We start from the raw sequence: 26,397 nt of genomic DNA on the forward strand, positions 1-26,397 counted from the left end.
AGCTGAAGACTGGATTTTGTGTTTTTTTTATTGATCTAGTCTGGATATATTTTATTCAGGATTTTAACTTAATATGTTACCACATACATGTATGTTTTCACTTTGGATGACAGACACTGTTTTAAAGAAAGGGCTACAGAATAAAATGTGAACAGAAATATTTTTCAAGCTGTTTTCCGTGAATCAAGACGTGAAAAGCTGTTTGATCGTGTCCCGCGCTTTTACTCCTCAACTGTTCATCTAAGTTCCAGAAAGAAACACTCACTCGAAAAATCTTTTACTTTTATTATGGAAAAGTCTTCATTGTACTTCTTACAAAACACCAGACGGTTTCAGCTAGACGTGTTCTATAATTAAATAAACATCCACGATCAACAAAGAACACCTAACACGTGAAGAAGCTCTCTCTGTGTCACAGATCTTCAGCTCTGTCACAGGAATCACAACCTGATATCCCTGAGCAGAGAGGAAAAACAAAAAACACTAAAGATAAAGAAAACTGTCATGTCGCCTTCTACAGTCTGATTGGAGGAAAGAAAACGGGTGAGATGATATGGCACAAAGTTGGCATTTATAACACATATTAATAAATTAAATTTCATTTGATCACATAGTATGAAACACCGTCTGACACAACAAACAAAATACGAGTGTTTACAGATCTTGCTTGGCACCGAAGGCTTGAGAACTCATTACAGGCTTTGGCACCACTGAGACGTTTTTGTTTTTCTGCCTGAAATGTTCAAAATGTACAAATCTTCACGTTTTCAGCTGGATTGGATTTCTATTGTTTTTTGTTTTTTTGGGGGGGGGGAATCTTTGTATTAAGAAGGTTGTACCAAAATATCTCGCTGAATTCTTTATATGCCTTGTTCTCTTCCAGGACCAATAGGTTTTTTTTGTTTTGTTTTGTTTTTTAAAAAAAGAAATTCTTCTCACATTTAAAAAAAACAAATGAGAATGGCAAACATCATGCAATTTAACCAACAAAATGCTGGTTAGCTTTGTGCTAAAAACAACAAAGCCTGAAGCAAGATGCTACATTCATGCTTTGCTGCCTTTAGATGATTAAATAGGTTTTTTTCCATGATGGCCAAGTAAAATGTAGGTTTCCCTTTGTGTCAAAGCAAATAGTGACACAAAACACCACTTGATGGCGACACATTTCAAAATCGCTTCAGCTTAAACAATTTCAGTAAGCCCCTCATTTAAGTTACTGTTACACACAACAGTAAAGTTACAGTCAACTCAGTATTTATGGAAATGCTGCGGTTTGCGCTTTAGTTATTAATTTTTTTGTGGTTTCAGTTTTGTTGTTGATCTCTAACAAAATTCTTTACTGATCTCATGGCTTATGAAAACATTTTTCTAGTCTTCCATTCCTAAGTGGTCAGTCTTTATTTATATATAAATTACTATATGATCAGACAGTTAATATTTGGATGTCCTTAGTGTTTTGTGTTAGGTATGAGCACGATTAGTGCAGCTAGCCTTGTTAGCTGTAAAGCGCGGTCTCCATGTGGAATCTCTTGAACAAGCGGTTCTCAAACTTTTCTGTAATTTTCTGAACCCCTCCTCCAGAACAAGACCGGATAAAAAATAAAATATAATATATGATTCATTTGTTTTATGTTTACCTTATTTGTTTGTGTCAAAATGTGAAGTATAGCTTTTGTTGTTTGATTTAAAACATTGATTATATTTTACAAAGCATCAAACTATGCGCATTGCAAACCCAAAAAAATCTAAATCAAATCAAATTTTATTTGTATAAAATTTGGATAAAATATAAAAAAGCCCCTCTATAGTTTATATTTGTGTAAAAAATGTTAAAAGGACAAAGAAAGCAAAATTCTTTGGTGCAAATACATTTTGTCTTATGTCAGATATTGATGTTGGTATAGTTTAGAATAGTTTGGTTATTTTAGTGCTTTATTCTTTACTTATTTATTTTTCACTCTGGAACATGGATTAGAGAAAGATATCAACTCTAACTGCAGTGTTCAGTGATAAGCTAACTACTATAAGAAATATTAACTGACAGATATGTAAATCTTAGCATTTCAATAACTTTAATTCTAAAGAAGCATATTCCCTAACAGAGACTATACAGTAGAACATGGACAATTCCTAATGTGATCGTTAGATACTTTCAGAAATGCAAATAAACTGTTTATTACCAATCGTTTAAACTCATGGCAGCCATGTTGGATTTCATAGCAAGTGTAAAAAACTTGCACTTATCAACCAAACACTCACCGCTTTTCTTTCTGTGTTTCCATTTTGATATAAAGAAGAAAAAATCTGACAAACTACAAAAGTCCAAGTCTTGTTGTGTTACTGTTTTAAAAATGTCAATGATGTACTGAGGTGGTACTCGCGAGAAAAAGATTGAGAACCACTGTCCTGGAGAATGAAGATTTTTGCCATAACTCTGAGATTTCAAAGAGGCCGTCCATGTTTATACCCCAGTCCACCTGGTATCTGCCGAGGTCTCTCTCTTCCCTTTGATGCAGCTTCCTGCCAATTTTGAGCTTCCTCTGATGCCTCCCTAATTCCCACAACAGATTCCAACCTGAATTGTGCTGCTGTTAGTGCCTACTTGTTTACTGCTTGAAGAAAAGAAAGCATTTGTGAGTTTTTGACACCACTGGTCGGAGCTAGTCCCTAGCCAATTTCTCAGTGCATCTCTCCGTTTTTGTCTCCTTTAACAAGAGCTGTATCACATTTATGGTAAAAGAACCATTAGATTTAGTTTTAGTAGTCTGAGCCACCAAATGAACACTGCGGTGTAATGCAGAAGTTAGCCATCAAACCTCAATCACACCAACTTTGACCATCCCCGAACTCGACTGAGCATTTTGTGTCCATCCCGCTCCATGCTTCGAGCACCGCAACGAAACGAGACAGCAGTCTTCTCAGTTTAGGGCTCCCCTCTCTGCTTCGTCTTGAGCCCCTGTCGCTCCATGATGTTCCATAGCTTGCGCAGGTTGGACTGAGTAATGGCGTCGTCAGGTTTGAGTTGAAGGGCTCGTAGGTAGTTGGCCTCCGCCTCGGGAAGCTTCCCGTTCAGGTGAAGGATGGCGCCAAGGTTCATCAGAGCAGCTGGATACTGGAGGAGGAGGGGGAGGGAAAAGGAGGGATGGATCATCACAAGAGGCAAAGTTAGTGCCTTAGAAATGATGAGTGATGTGAGGTGTTGCGTTTGAGGATTGCCAAACTTGATACCCTTATTTGGGCAAACAATTTTAAACCTGACCTTCTTAACTCTATGCTTGACACAGCTATTTATCAGAGATGCATGTTTTAGGAACCTGGCCAGATTTTTTGTAGGAGACGAATTCCTTACATGTGGCAGCATTTTTTTGGGGGGGGGTCACATCAACAGCTTTAAGAGATTTCACAAAAGAAAACTTTGAGTTTTATTGTTTTGAAGAAAACACACTTTTGTTTGTAATAAGTTAGCAGCGATGAAATTTACTTAAGAGTAAAATAATTCAAGATGTACAGTGTTGGCCACAGTAACAGGAGTGGCTGAACATCAAAGTATTGCACCAAACAGAGAGGTAGCTAGAAGTCTCTGCATAAGCTAGAGCTCAGTATTTATATATGAGCTACAGTTCATCCAAGAACCATATATTTTAGGTTGCAGAATAAATCCCTGGGGTTTTAAACAGTGAATGAACACTGAGAATCTACAATGTCCTTAGCAAATGTAGCTGACAAATACACGCAAATCTCCTACTGCACAGATCTGGCTTTGCTCCCGGGCCCCTACACACTCCCAGCATGATGCATGGGTCGAAATCTGGCAACTAGTTCACACATTTTCCTCCTCAAGCACAACAGTTGGTCTCTTCTCAAAGATTGCGTGTCACCGGTTAACATTCCACTTTCCCCCGACTGATCTCAAAATCTTGTTTTTCACACCCGACTGTAGCAAACAAGCTAGTAACCGTTGGTTTTCCCTCAACTCGCATGAGTTAAGCGTGAGAGCTCTTCTGAACTTTGTTCTGTTTAATGTTCCTCACAGCACTCGTTTACACAGGTGAGACAAACTGCACTTATTCAGATAAATGTGGATTCCTCCGCCTTTGTAAACAGCAGAAGCCTGTTCTGTGGGACATCCAGAGAAGAACTTGTATTGAAATATTACATATATACAGAACTTCACAGACGTTAGCGTTTCCCTCGTTTTCTTTAAATAGAGCTTCAAAGAAGCCAGATTTTCTTATTTTGCAGAATTTAAGTCCTTAAGTGTTTTTCACTGGACATTACATGATGCTTTACAGATTTTTAAGAGGAGTTTCCATTTAGTGAAGTACTTTGCCAACCACCACTGCAGGTCATTATGGAAATTACAGACAGAAATTACATAAACTAGCCCTACAAGAATAAACCAGTAAGCCAAATGGTGTGAAGTTCTGATTATAATTGTTTGTCTTCTTGGCACAGATCCGTCATTTCTGCACATTTTCAACCGGAGGGAGGTTTGAGGCTTTTGGAGAGCCTTTCCAGAAGCTTAGCGTTTGCCAATCAGAGAAGCCAATTTTACATTGCCACAGATTCACAAGAGTGCAGAACAGAAATGAAGCTCCTGATCTAAAATCAACACCTGCAGGCCTGATTGATATTTGCAAAACTTGAACAAGTCAGATATCTTCTGGACAAAAGTTTTATAGTCAAGTGACACAATGTATAGAGGAGTCAAGATGAGGCTTTTTAAGACCAAAATGCCAAACATAGTGGTTGTATCATCAGGACTGTGTTTGCACAGTGTTACTAGTGTATTACACAAAATAGACAGACTAACATAGAAAAAGGATTATGTCCGAATTGTTCAACTTGACCTCAAAGCAACAGTTATGAGGCTGAAACTTGGACACACTGTCCCCATTGTCAAGAATAGTAGAGGTAGCATCATGCTGATGTTACAAAGTGGAGGGGAATATTATGTAATAACCCACCCTGAATATATTAAATGAATATACTGTAGTCGCCAAAGACCAAAACATGAGCCAAGTATCCAGACCTTCCTTAATATTTTTGGGTACATAAACCTTTCCAGTAGGGAAAAATCACTCACGTATTCATTACCTTTTCTTTGCACGTACAGAAACTGCTGAATCTTTCATGACCTGAAAACTATTGGATTAAGCTGATATTTGAGAGTCTGTCGCTCACCAGGCAGTATGTGTGCAGGGAAAAATGTCAGAGACAAACCCCCCCACCTCATCCTGACAAATGACGAGAGAAGCCCTCTGCGTGTCTCAGAGTGTCCATGAGGGATTTCAGGCTGCATTCCAATAGGTTTCAGACCACTTGTTTTTAACAGAGGGGGAAAAAAATCGGAATTTGATTTTATTTGGGAAAATGCAGATGTGTGAACCCTAAGTAGGGCTAAATTTACTTACACGATGAGATTACTTAAAAAAAACAACAACACACATTTAAGTTTTTAACAGGCTGAAATAATGGAAAATATCATTTAAGGGGCATCTGGTGCACTTATACTAATCTGAGAGGATTGGTTGGAGGGAAACGACACACAAGGAAGGTTTGAAGAGACAGCTTCAAAGAGTGCAGCTATATAAAACTGGTTAATGCAGTGGAGACATGAAGGTCAAAGCTTTTTTTCACTGTAACGGTGCATAAGTTACAGAGCCCATAATCGCAAACCAGACGACCATAACAAATCACAGAGAGAAGCTTTCCCCCCTCCAGGCCTTGTTCCCCCGATTTTAAATTAATTCTCCTCCAGCGCACCTCCACACACCCTCCGTCTTTGAAGTGACTGATGTACACAAGACAGAAACAGGATGTAATATCTCCAAACTTCCTTAGCCATGTGTGCGGACATCAAGCAACGTGATATCACCCCCCGAATGCTCCTTCGCCTGTTTGACATGATCGAGTGTTTACTTCGACGTCGGACGGCAATAACCGCTAAACTCGTTTCTCTCGCGCGTTCTGTTGTCGTGATTGCTGAAGCACATTCAGATGACATCTCGCAGAAATAAGCCGTTTCTACTTTGTGCTCAGGCTTATTGGAGCAACAGTACCACGATGTCAGAAAGATGAGGGCTGGGGAGGGGGCAGGGGAAAAAGTGTACGGTGTTGTAAATTGAATTTACAGAGCAGACGTGTGCGCAGCAGTTCCATAATAAGTGCAAACAGGCCCGGGTACTTACATCTGGTCTGAGGCTGGCTGCACGTTTATACTGCCGCTCTGCTGCTTCATTTAGATTGGCCTGTCTGAGGAGGAAGAAGAACACAGATTTTCAAAAAGACCCGTGACCCCGGCCTTATGTTATTTTGTAGGATTCATGCATTACTTGTCACGCAAACAACACGGTATTGCCTATTTTTACAACAACAACAAAAGTACTGCTTACTTGAAAAGTGGAAGGAAAATGATACTTTCCTTCAATCATTGTAGCACCATATTTCGCTGTGTGATCCCTTTGCACTACTTTTTGCACATCTACAGATAATCACTGCTGAATTTAGGTCTGAGCCATCCTGACAAATGACTCTGCTTTCATCTAAATTATTCTGTAGCTCTGCAACTGTGTTAAAGCCTCAAGCTCAAGTCTTTTTTTTCCAAAATCCGCCCTGTGTTTAGTGTCGTTCATCCCAACAACTCTGAGTTGCATGAGTTGCTATATTGATTTTATATATCTAAGAAGCAGAACGAATACATCTGAGATATGATACAGGGTGTTTTTCTGGAGCATATATATTTCTCCTCTGGTACACTGCGAACCTTTTCAGTGTTTGCACTTGGATCATCAGGCAGAAACTGGGATTCTCTTCCTCCTCTCTTTATGCCCTAAAGTTGATCAAATTGAGGTGCCAAGTATCCAGACCTTGCTTAATATTTTTGGGTACATAAACCTTTCCAGTAGGGAAAAATCACTCACGTATTCATTACCTTTTCTTTGCACGTACAGCAACTGCTGAATCTTTATAGATAACTCAGTTCTTAGCTTCAGCCAAGTTGCTTCATGCATTGAATTACACACTGCAGACTGCATACTACATACAGCTCATTACGAGAACATGTTTGTGACACATAAACATGCTCCTTGGGACACCTCCACCCACAAAAAATGGCAAAAGACTTAGCAAAAATGTGTTAATTATTAAAAATGTATCAATAAAGTAGGTTAATTAATAAAAGAGAAGATTTAGTTATTTGAATAACATTTACAAGCTCAATATTTATCAATACAAAGCCTGTACAGGGTATCCCTTGCCAGTCACCCAGCTTTTATAAACTTAATCACTTAGTGGACTTCCAAAGGCCACAAAAAAATCTGAATATGAGGGGGTGGATAGACAGAAACTGCTAAATAAAACGTGTAATTCTCTAAATATTGACCTTAACATAGAACTGATATGTTATGAAGCAGTTAAATAGTTTTAGCTTCCATAAAGTGATCAGAAAATTGCATTCATGGACTTCCGTAAGGTAGATTATGATGAAATAAAGCATTAAGCATTTTGTGTTGCAACACTTGTTAGTAACACTGGAGTTGGTCAGCATTCACTCTGATCCCACGGATGTAAAGAGGCGACTGGAGCCAAAAAGCCTTGAAACATCAGTGAGTCCTCCCTCACATGTCACAGCCGGATACATTAGTCTGCAACAGTTCATGCGTTCCATACGTAGAAAAACAGTCAAAGAACACACAAAGAGTTCGCTTCGCCAAAACTAATAAAGTAAAAAAAAAAAAATTTAAATCCTTCCTGGCAATGCAATTTATATTCACAAAGCTGCGACATAAGCAAAACATGGCTTCAGCTTCTTGAGTTCGCTTGGGTTCAAACTCTCAGCGTTTTTGCCTCGTCCCTCTGTTTTGTTTTGGGGAATGCTAGAACCTTAAAAGAGCACATAGACTCAGGAAGGCTGAAGTAGATGTAGCCATCCGAAATAATTTTCACTCTAGGAAATGTTCCATATTAGTGTGCAATCTAATTTATATCTCTGGAAAAGAAAACGATTTTTTTTTGCACATGGACAACAAATGTTTATATATATATATATATATCCAATGAAACTCTAACAGTTATCGTCACCTGGTTTAGCAAAGATATGAGTCAGATGAACATTTTACCCCAGTCTTTGCTTTCAATTATAAGATGTTTTTTCATGCATGACACATTTCAAATCGTCCTCAGAAAGATCAAGGTCTGGGCTTTTCCTTAGCTTACGACTTTCTGTTTCCAAGTTTTCAGCCAGTTCTTCCCGCAAAGAAACCTCAAACCATGACACGTTCACCTCCATGCTCCACAGTTATGAGTTTCTTTCCCCATGATGTTGGTTTATAACACATGTCCTCTGTACTGGTCTAAAAAAAGGGTAGTTTTAGACAAATCTGTACAAAGAACATTATCCCAGAAGCTCTGGTCTTCTCTCTGGGAAAATTTCAGTCTTTGGACTTAAGTTTTCCTTCTTGCACATTTCCCTTAAAAGTCTCTTTCTGACTGTGCAGAAATGAACTTTCACATCATATAGCCAGATTCTGCTGGAGTCCCTTTGATGTTTTAGGGTTTTTGGAGACTTCTTTCAGAAATGACCGATTTCAAGTTACGCTGTTTTCCAACAACCTAACAACGCTGCAATCTTCTTTTTGAAGATCTCAGATAGCTCCTTCGATCTTACAATAATGTGTCATAAAACCTTTGGCAGCACACTGAAACAAGTTACGTTTTTAACTAGACAAAACTCATTAAAACGCTAACTAGTGATCTTTTAGTCGTGTGCCACTGTGCTTCTTTTTAGCAGTTATAAAAAGGAATAAATGTGGGGTGTTTTTCTTTATCCCTCAGCACTTTTTTTTGCATTTTAGAGAACACCTAAACTCGTTTCTACTGCTTTCATTGTTCATTCGTATTGCTTGAATTTCTCATTTTAGTTCAAATATGTTATTAAGACATATCGGCTTTCGTTGGGTGTTCCAGTTTTGTTAACGACTTTGGATAAAAATCTGCACAAGCCAAGACTTGCGGCTCATCTCCACAACGCGCGTTAGCGCTAACAGGTGTTTGTCACATCATTAAACCCTAATCACTTTGGATTGATGTCATGAAGCCTCGCGGCTGAAAGAACCAGTCAGTCGGAACACGGCAGGCTAATCTGTCATCTAGATATACTCCCGTGCTTTCAGCAGCAAACCACAGCCAAGCTCCGGGAATGTCGAATTGTTACAAATCCTCTGCGCCGGGATGCCGGCAGGCAGTAATGACTTCAGCAGATATGTCGAGCAGAAAAGAATTAAGGCTCATCATTCCAATATTCCATCCAGCTACGGAGATGCTGGGAGAGGGAGGTTGTGTGAAGTCCCTTTTGACACTCTTTAGGATTTATAAGTTGCCTGCGGATGCGCTTGCCAGACTTATGAAGGAAAATTCTCCAGCGGCTCTCTTTATAAGCCCCGGGGTAAAACCTCATTAAGACGGACTGAAACTGCATAGATCTTTACAGCCTATGTTTATCGTATGACTTTCATTTTGAAATGACACCATAAAAACACAGCGTTGGAATGAAACCATAAATGCTCAAAGAGTTGGCGACAGATATGGAATTCCAAGACATTTCTGGAAACATGTTGCCATCCATGGAAGGTGGGGAAGCCCCCCAGTTGTTTGAATGTTTACGAGCGGCGGCAGCCGACCTGAGCATGTGAGCAGCGTTGAAGACCACGTCGAATTCATCCATGTCCAGCTCGGCAGCTCTCTCAGCCATCTCCGCCGCTTCTTTAGGGCGAGACTGCTCCAACAGGAACTGACCTGGAGGTGCACAAATTATTTCTTTTGTTTCTATTCACCCTTCATCAGCATGGTGTCAACAGAACAGAGGGCAGACTTCAAAATATGGAATAAATAATCGAAGAATAAGATTGTGGTTCCCAGATGATGGTTTACTTTTAAAGCTGTCTCCAATATGCTACCCTAAACCTAACACCTATCATTTAATTACACTGAATCCTTGATATGCCTTTATCTGTTTGTCAAGTGCATTTCAGCTGCAGTGCTGTTCAAAAATATGCATTTTAAGAGGCTTTTTCTCCGTTTTTGCAATCATTAGGTTCATGTCATAATTCTAAAAAAATCTCTATTCTGAAAAGTTGCTAGGCATCATATTTTCCTAACCAAATCTACTTTAACAGACATTTTTATAGACAACTTTTACCATATCAGTACATTTTTGCAATCTTGCTGACAAAAAAAAATAGAAGATAGTTAAAAACATTCCCCAAATTCAGACAAATAAGTATAGTAATTGAGTCAAAATGTTTGATAAATTTTGTTAAAAATGACAAAGAATTAGGAAAAACAAAGAAGAGAGCTATTATGCTGAATACAGTATGAGCAGCTTTTGTTCACACCACTGCTAATTTCCTCCAAAAACAATATAGCTTTGTCATTAAGGGCATAACATGCGCTAATATAAGCTCAACAGTTATAAGAGGTTTAAAGCTTCTTTCAGCTAGCGAGCAAAAAGAACCTTTTCCTGAAGCGCGTGGGATTTTTCTTTGAATTACTTTTCTTCGGGGGGAGGCTTTCAATTCTCATTTCATACCATGCTGCTTTGGTGTGATGGGAGTTACTTGTCAAAGTAAACCAAAAAGACGGGGGTGAGGGGGGCTTTTGGAGACGGACCCCAGATGATTGGCAACTTTGAAGGACAGGAAGAGAAAAACGAGAGACACGACTGAAAACGTGGGGCTGTGATTGCTTTGTTCGCTGTTGTTCCAGAATAAAGACGAGATGGAGGTAATTCATGCGCTCTCCTGGGGGAGTCTCGCCACCTGGTGAGGCTTTCACAAAGTGCCCGTAAAGTATCAGCGGAGCCCGACGACAGATGTTGCCAAATAAAAGAGGACAGGGATGTGCGGAGGCTCAGATGAGGTTCCTTGCTTTGCCTTGTGAGTGGATTTGAACGAAAGCGGCCCACACTGGGTCGCGTAGAGGGTTATTTAATGTGTTGCAGGGCACAGTGACCGGAGAGAGGAGCTTTTCGTCTGCAGCATTCGAGTGCACTCCCACGGGCATGACCGCGTATTTATCTTTTGAGGGACTCTGTGGACTGATATCGTCACTCCCTTACAAACTCATACTTGAGGCTCATCCAGCAAATCAACAATAACTGCAGCAGACAGATTGCAGATAAAGAAATGAAACAGCCCACAAAAAAACAGCACCTTTAGCAAGAGACTACAAGATAATGGTGGAAAAAAAAACAACAACAGAGAGCAAAGAGCGTGAGGGCATCGGAGCAGGAAACAGCTCGCTCCAAAGACAGCAACAGACCTCCTGCTGCCGACCAAGCTAAACGAAAAGATATCAGATGAGGGAAAGAAGCAGGAGGGACGGAGAGAGATAAGGAAGGGGAGAAAGAGGGCATTGCACAACGGGGCTTTCAGTATGAGGACGGTTTTCATTTCCTCTGAATATCCTAGAGATATTAACGTGGAGCACCAAAAGGAGGCTGTTTCTCTAGTCTGGAATGAAACAGAAGCGGAGGGGCAACACCGTGCCATGTTTTTCTGTCTGTAGCGTACAGTAAACTCTGTATCTCGACATGAGTCCGCGCTGTCTGCGAAACTTCAAATGGCTCACACTTTAATAGCTGCGAGCGTCAACTTAGAGTACTTTGTGTTGTTAGCTGTAAAGGGGCTGCAGATAAATCTTGAATTCAATCAATAACAGGCCCTGGCCCGAAGGAGAATGGGGTACGGAATCCCCCTACTCCTGTTAGATTTTAATCCAACTTCCTCTTCAAAAGAGGAAAAAATGTCAATCTTTTAATCCCCATTTTAATTCAGTTTGCTTTTATAAGCTTACATGTTCAAATCAAAGAAGGCCCTGTCAATTTGCAGCCAAGATGTGACATGACTTTACCACTAAACTCATCTCAGAGAGTACATTTAAAGAGTGGAAATCCAAACAAGTCCTCCCTTCATTCATTGTTGGTCAAGTGTAGATCACAACAAAAAAGCCTTTAACAAATTGGAAACTTCTAGGCTATCAGTTCCATTGGAGGGACTTACAGGCAGAGTGAAATCATCAGTGGTCAGGTAAAGCCAAGGCCCCGAGAAAATCATGACATTTGTAACTTTTAGGGTCAGTCTAACAAATACCGGAACAAAATGTTAAATCTTCTGGAAAAAAAAAGTGTAATGACCTTTAATATATTTTAAAATAATAGCCTTTAACATATAGAAATCTCCCGACTTTAGGTTTGTTCATCACATTAAAAACAATGTGCTGTCAACTACTGAGAAAACTGCAAAGATATTTTTGGAAATGTGATGAGCGACAGATCTGAAACACCTTTTCACAGTGAAAAGAGGTTCACTGTGTCTATTAATAAATGTTTTCTGCTTCTTACCATAGTGCATGTAACAGTTTCCTTTAGTTGGATCGAGCTGAATTGCTCTCATGTAGTATTTCTCTGCTTCGTTTTTCTCCCCCTGAAAGAGAATTGCAGGCAAGTTACGACGAGTAATAAAGCTTAGATGTTTCCGTTTCGGTATAATTAGGAGGAGGATAGAGCAAAACACATATTACATTTCATATTTGTGTATATTTTGTATAATTATTCTGATTTCCTGGTGAGGGGGGGGGAGCATAAATTATCAGGATTCTAACGAAACCATTAATTATTATGTAATTTAGGTCTAATTGTGCATTTTCAGCAACTGTTTAAAAACAAAATCTGTGTTTACAAGTGTGGAGTAGCATTGAAACTGAGAGAAAAAAAGCTTCCTTTGCAGCACTTCTGCTTCATGCTTCAGCACTGATTGCTTCCATATTGCCAGTGGGGTTGCCATTCAATAGGAAATGAGAGGGCCGTCCATATTAACATTGCCTCATTAGCTTCCTCCCGTGTCTGAACATGGTCTAAATGAATGAGGAGGAATATTCGCTGTGGATTGCCTATTTCACATTTCCTTTGGCTGCTTGCTCTAAATTTCTCCTCCCAACTGTCTATGAAAACCGAAGGTTGTCCTTTGGGATATTTTATGAAATGTTTCTGGCTCGTGTGAAAGGAGAAAATAAGCTTTTTTAATGACAATCTCTGGGAATTTGGTGATAAATTCATTAGGTTAACAAATGCATTTGTAAAGTAAGCAGTAAGCAGACAAATGTATTTGTCTGCTTACCGCTTATTTTATGAACCATTTGTTTATAAATGGATGTTTATTTTATCCACTTGTGGACAAGTAAGAGATTGGAGCATCTGTATTCAATGATTAAGTAGGGCGTCTCAATAACTTCAGCATTTATATCTTTCATTAGCTTAATGCTGGCTGACCACATTTTTAAAAAAACTGCTCATCTTACATGGACCCCAAAATATCAGAACTCGAGTGTGACATTAGACATCCTGACCTCAGCAAGAACCATTCTGGGTGTTACAGTCTCTGCTGACGCTTGAGATGAGAAAACAAAGTTGTACTCTTGGAAATCCTGTCCAGGAGCGCAAAAGTTCAGGTGGAACTTTCCCAACGCTAACAGTGTCATTGATTGACGGAGAGTTTACAGCCAAAACTGAAGTGATTTAATAAGGAAATGGAGTAATTCCATTATAAGCCTGACATCTTTTGTTTTATTGAAGACTCATCCATCCTCTTGTTTCTCATTCTGCGTAGCGGAGAACGTCGATGTGCGTTAGGATTTTCCTTGATTCTGTCGCCCAGAGTCCCAGAAAGCCAAGCAGATGTCCGGCCACTCGAGGAGACACATGTGTAAGTACAAGTTTTCATTATCCTCAGATTTCAGCTAACAACGGAGCTGTGGAATCGAGGCATGAAAGATTACAGCTGCAAGTACGCAACAGTCTGTGCGGAGCCTCAGGGGTTTGCCGTGTCTTCAACTCTGCACCTAGGGCTGAGGAAGGAAGGAGGTCATGCATCTTCGAGGGGGTGGGGATGGGGGGGTCGCAAAGGGCAAACAGTTCATTTCCCCCAATCTAAACCCAGCTCAGCTGTGAACACATCTGTCGTCACGTCTGCTTTTGTTGTCACAGCATGGCAGAGAAGCTGGAAGCTGAGGAAATGAGATCTTTTTTCTGCACAGCATAACATTACCGCTCCAAGTTTTTGCTATTTTGTCTGGGATATCTCTTAACAAACATTGTTGCAGAAATAACACCAGGAACATATTCAGTTACAAATAAAAATTCCTTATCTGAACTCTTTTAACTCCCAAAGAAATTTCAACGTACAATTATACAGTTCTAACAAAGCAGTTTGTTAGAGTAACAGACCCTCGGTCTTATTAACCATTGGAATGATCATAATGTTTAGTACATCTGTATTGCCGGTGTACGTTTGTGTGTCTGCAAAGGGACATACAATGATTGACAATAGTTTGCCGTAGGTGAGGTGGGCAGGGATGTGGTCAGGCTTGGCTTTGAGGGACTCTCTGTACCAGTAACCGGCCTCCTCCAGCCTGTTCAGCCGCATATAGGCCTCTCCTGAAACACATCCCACACCAGGGCATACAGTTAGAATTTTAAGTGCAATATTAACATAAATATTAGTTATAGAAGTTTAAAAAAAAAAAAAGATTAAAAAATTATTTTTAGAAGATGGAAGTGTCTTTTGGGCGTCTTACATATTCACTCAATATGCTTAGTTACACCATAGTAACTGTTGAATAACCAATCGGTACAATTTGTCAAGACAAAGGTCTAAGAGTGACTTCTGTGACTTTAATGAATCCCTGTATGGATCCTCTTGTTTTATTTTCGACGGCTTTGACTTAAATGAAATACCAAACTGGGATTGGTTGTCAGGAAATCTCAGTTCCCCCAATCTGTATCATGGGCAGGAAGACTTGGTTGAGACAACCCAATGGTAAGTCATTAATGCTATAGATGAACTATGTTTTATATATATATATTTTATCCTTACCATAAAACTACCCCGTTTAAGAATAATACTCCAGAATTCCTAGCATTAACATTTTTGTACACAAATCCAAAGAATCGGCAGTAGGGATGGATCTCAAGAAAGATACGCAGCTGGTGCCTGTAACAACAAACCAGTTAAATGACATCAAGTTTTGAAAAAGTATCCGTTAGCCATCGTTGTACTAATACAAATACTGCCGCTCCCTAAAACCTTCAAACCACCTGACTAAACATACTCCTTAATCCTTCTCTACTCTGTCCCAGGAATTTAATTCCCATGAAATCTCAACTATGTCATCAGGATGAGCTTTGAGTAATGTAATTAGTGTTAGAATAACACAGAAGGGGAAGCGAGGTTTAACACAGGTCTTCCTAAATCATCTTCTAAAGGAAGAAACAAAAGTGCGTCCGCATATATTTAATCGGCATTGAGCCCAGTCGATTTGTTTTACTGTATGTTTTAATTCTATAGCACACATAAACTGGAGCACTTGCACTTGCATCACAGTGAGTTCTCATTTAAAAGCAGTAATCCCTGTTGTGGTTAATGTGCAATTTCAACCCTTAACACACTGGACTGCAAACAAAGACTCCACATTTACCGGGATCCGACTGTAACTCACCCATCATGTTGAAAAGGCTGTGTGGTGCAAACTGTTTTGGCATTTTCTGCACTGCTTCTTTATAAATATACAGAGCCTCCTGCAGCACAAAGGGGGGGGGGGACAATTTAAAAGCTGAGACTTCGTTTCACATGAAGCAAAATGATTTATGTAACAGTTTTATTTTAGCAGTTTTGCTTCTAGTCTTTTCGGTGCTATTGGATACAAACTCGTCAGCAAAACTAACCTCCTGCTGGCCGTGCTCATGAAGCAGCTTCCCCAGGTTATACAGGCAGCTGGTGACTGAGCTCTTGTGGGCGTGAGGATCCTTCAAGTTTTCATCTGGAATGTCAGCGCAAGTGAGGAAGGTGCGCTTGGCCTCCTCCAGGTTTCCCTGGTTCATGAGGATTATTCCTGTGTTCAAGTAAGCCGCTGCGAGTAAATATCAAGAGACCACAAGGGTTAAGTTAAATAGACGCACAAAATTAAAAGGAAAATGATTTCTGAAACAAACCACCAGAACGTTCTTTGAAATGAACCACCTTATCCGTTGTTAGGAAAAAGTAAAGAAAGCCTGTTTTTCCTGAATTTTTTACCGAAAAAACATAAACTACATCCCGGCATTCCTAAAAAAAAAAAAAAAAAAAAGAAATTGGACTAAAGTAAATGGTGAGGAGGAGCAACAAGAATAGGAAGTACATGTTATTTAGATAGCGCTTTTCTCAAACACAGCCCTCTATTTAAGTTATACAAATTATAAAAACAAGTGTAACAAAGCACAATAAAATCATTTTTAAAAATCAGAATCAATCAGAAAGTGAAGCATCATGGAGTATCAGCAATAATACGGTGACAGAGAGGAAAGGAAGAGATCAAAAAGCTGATTAAATAAATACAGGAAAAGTGGGGAATAGAAATGCGTTCACCTGGAAGAGATAAAGCTCACAAAGATTCAAAGGTAATTCATCACACTGAATGTGCTGAAGGGAAATTTCTCTTTTTATTTAATGTCGCCCTTGGTAAAGTTAAAGACAAACGATCATCTCACATGTGAGCACTCGGGTGTGAGATTGAATGTTATCACTTCTCCGTCAAGCTGAATGAGGGCTTTTAAATCACGTCGTGGCCACAAAGCGACCGATTCAACTTTAAAACTGGAGAATTACGGCATTTCATAAGAGAATATTGGCTGGCACGTAATCAGTCCTGACAAATCCAAACCAAAGGGGAGGGAGGCAATTTATCAATGATCACCCTTTTCTTGTATGTTTTTACAATATCATGGCAGCAGCAAAATGAGACTCGGCTTACATGCCAAAGTTGGTCGACTCCCAATGGCGAGCTTGTAATACTGCAGCGCCTCAGAGAAACGTTCGTTCTCCTGCAGCAGCAAACCCCTGATGGAAAACAGAAAAGTATGAAAACTTTACATCACTACAAATTGTTCCACAGGTTTTCTCCAATTTAATTGACAGTTTCTAAAAAAAGATAAGTGAAATTTTGGAAGCAAAATATTCTCAAAGACCATAACAGTACAACATATCCTAACATCTATCACGCACAAACAGCTTCTCTGTGTCTTAGAATGACATGACACATTTGCTTTTTTTTTAATTGGCAGCTTATTGATGCCCACAACTTTAGAGGAGAAGAGAGACGGGAGCAGAACAACGCTGATCCGTCGGGTGGTTCGGCACCTTTGACGCCTGCTGGATTAGAAATTGTTTCGTGTTCTCCCACAGGCTCTGCAAACACGACTGATCAAATCAGGAGCAGAAGGTACAAAGAGCCTCGAGGGACACACAAAAGTTATTTCCTGTCTGTCACACTCTTGCTGTGTGTCTCGCCAGCTCTATTACTGCTGCACTGGATCTATTTTAGTTTGCAGCCTCTAAGTTATTTCTGCCTTTCTTTTATTCTGCAGGTCTTGGTCTGATGCTGCCACTTCCTCACAGAATCAGAGTTTATTTGTGTCAAGACTCTGCTAAGAGAGGAGGTGTGGCATTGTGTGAACACTCACAGGTTATACAGCATGTCAGCCATGTTTCCTCGGTAGTGAAGAGCATTTCGGTATGCCTTCTCCGCCTCCGCCATCTTGCCCTGGTTCTTCAGTACGTTTCCCAGGTTTCCCCAGGCTACAGGAAACATATGTCAATCAATGCTCACAAAATGGGAAAACAAACTCTTGGTCTTTGCTGAAAATTCTCCAACTTTAGATTGGACTCATTTACACTGTCTTGCAATGCTTCTCATATCCTGTAAAACACTCCATGCCTTGTCATTCATGTAATTTCAATGGATTTTATATGATAGATCAACACAAAGTAGCGTGAATTGAAAGGAAAACATACACAAATTTCTGCTATAAGCCATATTGGATCAAAGCGAACATGCCAGTAGAAAGGGTTCTGCTCAGATGAGACTACCGTGTGACATTTTAGCGTACATGCAAAACATTGTGTGCCACAGAGCTAACTCTGCACATCACCATCCACAAGGTGAAGAAGGTCGGTCCATCGGGTGGACATATTTTTGCTTCCAAATTATGCACAACTCTGTGCTAGTCTTTATAGTGAAGTCTCAATAAAATACAAGTAGATTTGTAATTGCAGTGGTACAGAATGTGAAAATGTTCAAAGAAAATAGACATTTTTGCAAGGTACCTCACACATACAGGGCTAGCAGATATCCTGATAACTGAAGACCTTCTCACCTTTTGCAGGGTTCACATGGATCCCAGACTTGTAAAGATTTTCTTCGTTGCTCCAGTCTTTGTTCCTTTGAACTGTTTTGAGCCCGTTCAGTAGCACGAGTCCGATGCAAAGACACAACATTGCAGCCTTGCAGGCTCTTGTCCTCAGTCTAACATACAACGTTCGTGCACCTGTCGCAACTAGTATGCAGTAGCCTATGCTGGGGATGTAAAGTACCCTTTCTGCAATCACAAAACCCACATAAAAGAATAAGTTGGTGGCCGGGATGAAAGGCAATGCCAGGATTCCCAATGAAAACACAACTAAGCTTTCTGTGGGGGGCAGGGATGTGTGGGAGTAACAGCGGTGAGGTACAGCAGACCCATTGAGAGTGAGTTTTGGCAGATCCCTGTTTTGGTTTGTGTCAGGGGCATGGTAACCATTCCCATTAGTGACCGATTTTCCATTTGTTAGATGGGATTTCCCGTTGGTCTCCTTCGCTGCGACGGTAGCACCGCGGAAGCCGAACAAAGCCAGGAGGATCAACCCGCAGTAAAAGGCAGCAGTGTGAAGGTTCCTCCAGTCGGCCAAGGACCTGACCAAGGGCACGGCATCCATGGACCAGTCAAAGCTGAGTTTGTCCGGGCAGAGCAGGAGCCAGGCATTGGCAGCAGGCAAATGGAGGAATGTTAGCGTTCGAGTGAGAAAATGTGGAGAGTCAGCTGCTGGGTTGTCCGAGTTGGAAAAGTTTGGAGGCTTGTTTCCCATCCAGTAGAGGCGGACTGACAGCAAAATGACTCCCCAGCAGGCCAGCATGCAGAGACTCAGCAAAACACTTAGGTTCTTTTTCTGAAAGACAAACGAAAAGGCAAAACAACTAAATAAATATGGGAAAGGAAATACACCCACACATATATTTATATACACTCTTGGTTTAGGTCAAAACTTGAAAAAGAGGCATGAATCACGTTATCATATGCTTATAAATGTATAAGCAAGGTAATATCCAGTAGAAATCCATTTCTTTGTGCAACTCTAGAGAACTCTTAGTTCCTCAATCCACTGCTATAGTTAAAAAAAAGTATAAGACCTAATGAAATGTTTTTGTTTGCTTCCTCCCTCTAACCACCCTCATGGGAAAATAACATGCTGTTTTTTGTAACAATGGGATACGCTGACGTTATCGTTGTCAGAGAAAATACCGCCCTGTTGACATGGGAATGGCGACAAACCCAAACTGTTGAAAGACGCTCTTGGACAGCCGTGCACCGCAGTGATTAGCACTTTGGTAAGGAGCAACATGAGCCGCTGTTTAATGGAATAATCATTTTTAAATTGAGTATGGTTGTACTCGGCGCAGGAAAAGATTATTGCATTTTAGATTGGCCTTGCCAATAAATTCCTTACAGTCAGCGAGGTTTCACTACGCATAACGAGGGGGAAAATCCCAAAGTACTCAAAACAGAAAGGAGAAAAGTGTCAAAACAGTTTCATAACTTTCCACATATTAGTAATTTACTAGTCTGACCTAGTTGTGCTCGAAACTGCATGCACTGGAGGATTTTCCCCCCACCCCCAAAGCCTTATTAGTGTTGCCTGCCAGCATTACTGTTAAATGTGACGTGTAATGAGCTTATTTTGTGCAGGTGGAGTTTACATCTCATACTGCTGACATACTACCACGTCACCACCCAGGAATTAATCACTACCTAAACATTTTGTACCTAAAAAGTTTCAGATATTAGTTTCCAATTTACATAAGTCAACTTTCTGTTGATAATAAAAAATGAGAATGGATCGTAATTGCTTAAACCACATTCAAAATCAAATACAGAACTCATGAAGGGCTCCATAATAAACTAGGTATCTGTTTCTACAATCCAGGTGTAAATAATGTTTTCCTATAGTGTTGAAATTATTCATGTCTTATCTGCCTGCTTCGTCATGTTGCTACACCAATAATCTGAAAGTGGAGGTGGCATTTCTTCAGTTCTTAATGTTATGCTTACTGCAACTAGATTGATTCATCCTTATATGAAATATTGTGACATTTTAAAATCCCAAGGTCTCCTGTTGCGATACATCGTTTCAGTCCAAGGATTAATTATTACGCAAATAAATTTTTCTAATGATGGAAAAAAAAAAGAAGTTATTTTTAATTCAAGCAAAAACAAATGAGATGGGAAAACCTGGAGAACTCCTGTTGCAAAAGTAATTCCTATTCGTGATCCATCCCACCAAAGGGGCTAAAATAAAAGATATTATAAAAGATGGTGATTACAGCCATGCTGCTAGCTTCCTGCTTTTATAGCCTATTTCTTTTATTTCCAAGCATGAATGTACTGTAAACTCTGCTTGAACCTGTCTTCAGGGAACTGGTGCTGCGAGTATGTGTACTCAAATGAAGTCTCATATATTACTAGGTGATGTTAATGTTTTTTGGGGTTTTTTTAACCACAACCTAGATAGAAAACATTTTTATTAAGTACATCTGTCCTATTCTCAGCTGTGGGTCAGAATTAGGACCATATCTTGACCACTCAGCTGGTTAATTCATTCAGGGCAGTTTGCCACTTGGGCCATTTCTCTTCTTTGATTCCCACTCCTCTGATAATAGTCAATTCTAATCACACTCATCTTGTTAATTTCTAATTTCTTCTAAACCGTATTCTTATTATCCACAGTTCACCTCAACCCTCATTCCTCCACCTCATCAATCCGTCATCCATAGGCCTTTTCGTGCTGCTTATTATATTTATTCCATTCTCCCTCAATCTTTTCTACTTACCTCATCCTTTAAACCAACCTCTTCTCATCTCATTCATCCTTATCAATCGTTCTTAATTCGTCTCACCCCATTTATCCTGTTCAATCCTCATTCTTCCTACTGTTCTCTCATCTTAACCCTTTTGCCTCAAATCATCTTCGTCATCACTCATTTAAGAGCCTTCTCATTTCTCATCATGCCCAATGCCCGGTCCTATCATCTAATCCATACCTCATTCATCTCCACCCAGCTCATGCTTCTCAGATTTCATATGTACCCCCTTCTCATCTTGTCCATCATCCTTAACCCTTTCATCTTACTCATCCCTCATTCCTAGCCTAGGAGTAAAGAGGTATTACGCTGTTTTCCAGTCCGCATGCTTAAGCAAGCTTAAATGTGTATGGTGACAGAAACCATAAGAGGTCAAGCAGACTTACTTGACTTGCTGGTGTCTGTTGAACTGTTTTTCCCCTCCGACAAGTTTACTGTTGGAAACGTTTGTCTATGAATGACGAGAAGTAGCAAAGGATTGCATACCAATTCTGGAAAATCATTTGTAAACAGACATAATGTCTGTTTCTGGAAGTTCAACATTCTGAACATGAAAATGACAATGGAAAGACATTGGATGTTCACATTGACACTCTATTGTACAACAGCAGGATGAAAACACAAAAAGGTGGATGCATTTATTGATGGATGAGCCCATATTCTTAGTCAATGGAGGAAACTGAGGAATCCAATTTTGCTTTGTACTGGAAGATAAGCCAATTCCAGCAGGAGATTCATTTGTGGTATTTAGTCCAATGAGGTCCGTGCAGCGTCTCGCTGCCTTGTCAATTTCTAAATTGCTCTTTAATTGACTTTCAAACGGATTGCGACCCAACAAACTCAGCAAAAACAGAGAGGATATTTACAGCTAACTTTAATCAAGCTTTCTAATTAACTCAGTGTAGACAGGCCAATAAAGCAAAAATAGATTTCTGTTAACAATTGGAACCATTAGTGTTAAAGTTCTGAGTAACGTTGCATCTCTGTTGTAGAATCTATAGATGAAATGTCATGTTCTTTGGGTTCAATTGTGCTGTGGGTTCCATTTTGTTTTGTTTTATTTAATCGTACCTAAACCAATATTGTCTTTTGAATTAGGTTTTGTTTTTTTATTCTTTTTTTATTTATAATACACAGAGCAGTCTTTTAGTTTTATCCTCTTGTTTTGAAGTTGTTTAGCTTTCCAATAGTTTTTGTTTTCCTGGTTTATGTCAGAAAGTACAGAAAGAACGGTTAAAATGAGGAGCAATTATGTTTGGAAAATGTTTTTATTTTTAGGTTTGACTAGGGATTTACTTTCCAGGCTCCATATTGGATCAATTAACATGTTCAAGCCCATAAAACTGCTTCGCATCTCACAATTTATTTAATTCATTTTGCTGTATTTCCCATAAAAATTATTATCCTCTCAACAATCTTTCTTTTCTTTGCCTGATCCATTTTGCTCTCAGTTTTTAGAAACCAACAGCGTGGGGCTCCACTTTTATCTCCGAACTCTGCTAGTCATTATTCTCTCTCACTTTATTGATCCCAGAAGTGTGTGGTCTGCCTGTTGACACCGTACTCTGGGGAAGGTTTAAAACTTGTCAGAGGAAACAGCACGCCACGTCTGACTTCATACAAACACCATCTGAAATGGCTGCAGACTGACGCAATGCAGCGGGGAGGCAATCTTTCTGTTTTCTTGTTCGAGGCACGTCCAATATAAACCGCTCATAACTCCTTGAAGTAAAAATCACAGAGTGCTCTTTCAAACTCCTTATTCATAAAGTTTAAAATGAGGAACTTGTTTCTTTGTTTAATAAGAAACCTTAAAGCAGAGAGCAAGTGACTTGGACGTGAAAAATGTTTTCGGTGCTTCCAAGATAGTTCCTGCATACACAGACATTTGGGGCCTTGCCAGTGATACGTTTAGTTATGATGAAAGACACCATGAGGGTTGCACCAGTCTGATGTTTCCTGGATTGTGCTGACTTGGCAGGAGTCTTCCAAGTCATCAAACAACGGTGCGGTTGCTGCTGAAATGGAAAGAAGTGTACAGGGTATATTGTAGTTATCCTAATGAAAGATGTGTTGCTGATGGCAGGGATTGGGTCACAGTTTTAACTGATGCTCAACATAATTGTGGAGCATAGTCATAGAGGTGCAGTGAAGCAAACATGACTATAAAAGTAAAGAAATTTGTGCTTGCTGATTTTTATTTTATGGTGCCACATGCAGAAAAATGCGTTTGTGCATTGAGCAGAGTTGTGCATGTTGGTTGCAACCCAGGACAAAAATGTAGATAGATACATTAAAGACATTACAAATGAAAACATAAAATAACCTTTTTTCTGTCTTGGTTTTGTAAAGAAGTTGATTTCTGGGAGTTATATTTCGAACATCATGCGGGGTTAGCATGAATGTGGTCTCAGACCAGATGTTGATAGGATTGTGTAAGACTTCAAAATGTGCTTCTTTGGAACTGTTGGGTTTAATTTAGCAAAAATGTTAATGATTTTGATTTGTGGTGATTGTCTTTTTTATGTAAACTCAAAGGATTTGGGTCTATTGTAGTTTACTAAAACTCTAGTAATAGAACTGATTTTAGTTTAGTTAGTGGGACCTCTTAAAGGATTTTCCACCAAAACAGTGCTGGTGCTCCATCCAGTTTTTAATTGGTTCTGTAAAAGAACTGGTTTGGCGACTTTTCAAAGCAGCAGATCAATTCTCACAGGTTTTTACTGAGGACTATTAGAGCATGTGGAGCTGAGGATAAATGCACACCACACTGTTTGGAATTTTTATTTGTCAAAATAATCAAAAAGATTTCATTTTGTGTTCCACCTCACAATCAGGCACTACTTTGTCTTGGTTTTAATCGCAAACCATTCCAATAACACCCATTTAAAGCTTAAGTTCTAACATGGAAAAAAGTTAACTTTACTCTGTTGTGGCCCCAACAAGGTAGAGTTCCAACTGCACCAAGAATTATGTGACAACATTGCACAGTGCAAGCATTAATTGATTCAGACTTGAAACACTCCCTGCTCCATAGAGAACACATACCGTGTTTTCCTTGCCTTCACAAACGCTCGCTAAATAAGGACTATGCAGCAGAACTTGCAGCTGAGAACATCATTTCACAGCTGAATGCTTCTGCTGCAGGATAATTGGCCCGACATCCATCAAGCCTTCAGCTGGTTACGCTGAACTTAATCTGTGTGTCTGCAACACTCATTGAGACAAATGAGAAAGGAGGAGTCTCTGATGCTTAAATTAAGCTGGCAAAGACAATGTCAAATTCCTCCATTGCCTTCTAAAACATCAAGACGTCCAACTTTGTTGGGAAGATTGCTGCAGCGAAAGTCTGAAAAAGGGTGGATTATGAGTGTTAAACACATTACTTCATTTATGAAGCTATAATCACACACGTGTTTTTTTTTTTGTTGCTTTTTTTAGAATAGGGATTCATTCAAATTCAAGCTCAGCATTTAGACACAGATTTAAAAATGAAATACATGTCACACGTGCCAAAGTTTAACACTCCAGACTTGGCAGAGACGTCATGGTTTTTCTTAACACCAATGAACCAAAAGCCCTGTTTAATGTCTGGAGCATCATTCATCAGTCTGTTTTTGTGCTATACTGAGAAACCAAAGCTGCCAAAAAAAAAAGAAAGAAAGAAAAACCCAGACGTTATGTTCTCATTACGCCCGCAAACAGGGCACGTTTTGTTTTCTCAACAGACCGCGGTGATAACATCTCACCTTTATTCGTCGCCATCCGTCACTTTCTAACTTTCTCTTCCCGTTTGATCTTGTCTTATTTGAAATCTAATCTGTCTGTTTAGAGAGTAAACAGAGCGAGAACCGACGTTTTCGTAGGTAGCACATCTGTTCTCCCTGCACTGCAGATGATTTGCGCTTCTTTTTGTGTTTCTCCACCGGAGCAGAATCAGGATGTCATGTCTTGGGTTGTTTATTCTCCTGATTGCATTAAAAATGATCAAATGCTGGAAGTTTTCATGCACGTTTGCTGTTTCTCTTGACTTGCATTCGGCTGGCAGGATAGGAAACAGGTGAAAGCAAACAACCTATTCCCAAAGCGCTATAAGGGGCACCGACTGTGAGACAAAGAAAAGATAAGGAAAAAGGAAATGAGTCCATAGTTTCCTTCTCTTCTGCTAAGTCTGTCTCTCCATACCCCTCTTCCTTTTGTTTTCCCATGCTTTCCCAGACATCTGGCTCATAATCAAGGAAACCATTGCTCCATGGCTGGCCTCAGCACGAAATGAGCTCCCTGCCAAGATAACTGGGACTCGGGCAGTTGAGGAGGGCACCGCCAGAGTGATAAATGAGCCAGATGTGCCCACAGTGGTGTCGGATACACCAGGGGGTTGGCACAAGGATGCAGCTCACAGCTACAGAAGCATGTCTGGCCAAGTGATGAGGTTATTTCCAGTTGTACTGGTTCTTAAAATATACAAGAATAGATAAAATTTTCTAAAAAGAGCCATCAGTGATGGTTTTTGATATGGGTGATGTGGCTCACCACCCAGGGTGGCACAGCTGTATAGGTGGTATGCATGTTTGACAAAAATAAAAAAATAAGGTTTAACTACATTGCAACCAAACAAGTTAATTATCTTATTCGATAGGAAGTGGGAAACCTGCTGTGTTTAAAGAATCTATCCTGCATTCAAACATCTCTATTTCAAACTCTCTAGTTGAATATTGGTTAAATGTAGATCTATCTTTCAAATGAGGAAGATCTGAACAGGGAGGAGCTCACACAGGATGCAGTTCAAGCAGGGAACAAAGACTGAGCTCTAAAGTTAAGATCTATCACATCATGACCTACCTGATTGCTCTGGGTGTGTTTTTTTTAGTTGCCTTGACTTTGTTTAATTTGCTTCGTTTTATATCAGGGACATAAAACCAGGTTCCTTTAAACAGGTTTTTCAACTTGAGAGTAAACCAGATTTCTCCAAATGGATTCATCCAGACCAGTTTTGCCCTTTTGTTAAGCCTACATGCTTTGTTGGATTGAGCCTTTGTTGCTCCGTGTTCTTAAGTTGTTTATACAACTTAAGTTGGCAATTGTGAAATATACATCTATTTTTAGATGTCTAATATGTCCACATAGAATGGAAATATTATAAAACCTTCCTTGGTAGTAGTACAAATGCAACTGTCGGATTTTTTCCATATACAGTAGCACATTTAAAAACCACAAACCTGATTAAACAGATTTACATATAAACTATCAGTGGTAGGTGGTTTATGAAATTTCTTCAAGAAATATGGAAACAAGATTTCCTCTTTATTTTTTTATACCAGCTTTCACTTTATGTCATTTTTTTCTATAAGGTTA

The 26,397-nt window shown here is 39.7% G+C and overlaps 1 protein-coding gene across 1 annotated transcript in view; it reads right to left on the reverse strand.

Moving 5' to 3' along the window:
• Positions 1-270: 270 nt before the first annotated feature.
• The window catches only part of LOC116736700 (protein O-mannosyl-transferase TMTC2-like), a 52,689-nt gene continuing 26,562 nt past the window's right edge, over positions 271-26,397 (reverse strand). The window contains exons 3-12 of the mRNA XM_032589359.1: positions 18,245-19,073; positions 17,552-17,666; positions 16,843-16,928; positions 15,779-15,963; positions 15,553-15,631; positions 14,370-14,491; positions 12,401-12,482; positions 9,681-9,795; positions 6,192-6,255; positions 271-3,112 (exon numbers count right to left, since the gene is read on the reverse strand). Of these exons, the coding sequence (XP_032445250.1) occupies positions 2,924-3,112; positions 6,192-6,255; positions 9,681-9,795; positions 12,401-12,482; positions 14,370-14,491; positions 15,553-15,631; positions 15,779-15,963; positions 16,843-16,928; positions 17,552-17,666; positions 18,245-19,073 (1,866 nt within the window). The 3' untranslated portion in view covers positions 271-2,923. The remainder of the gene's footprint in view (positions 3,113-6,191; positions 6,256-9,680; positions 9,796-12,400; positions 12,483-14,369; positions 14,492-15,552; positions 15,632-15,778; positions 15,964-16,842; positions 16,929-17,551; positions 17,667-18,244; positions 19,074-26,397) is intronic.

This window comes from Xiphophorus hellerii, chromosome 17 (assembly GCF_003331165.1).
Source record: "Xiphophorus hellerii strain 12219 chromosome 17, Xiphophorus_hellerii-4.1, whole genome shotgun sequence".
In the NCBI taxonomy this organism is placed as follows: Eukaryota; Metazoa; Chordata; class Actinopteri; order Cyprinodontiformes; family Poeciliidae; genus Xiphophorus; species Xiphophorus hellerii.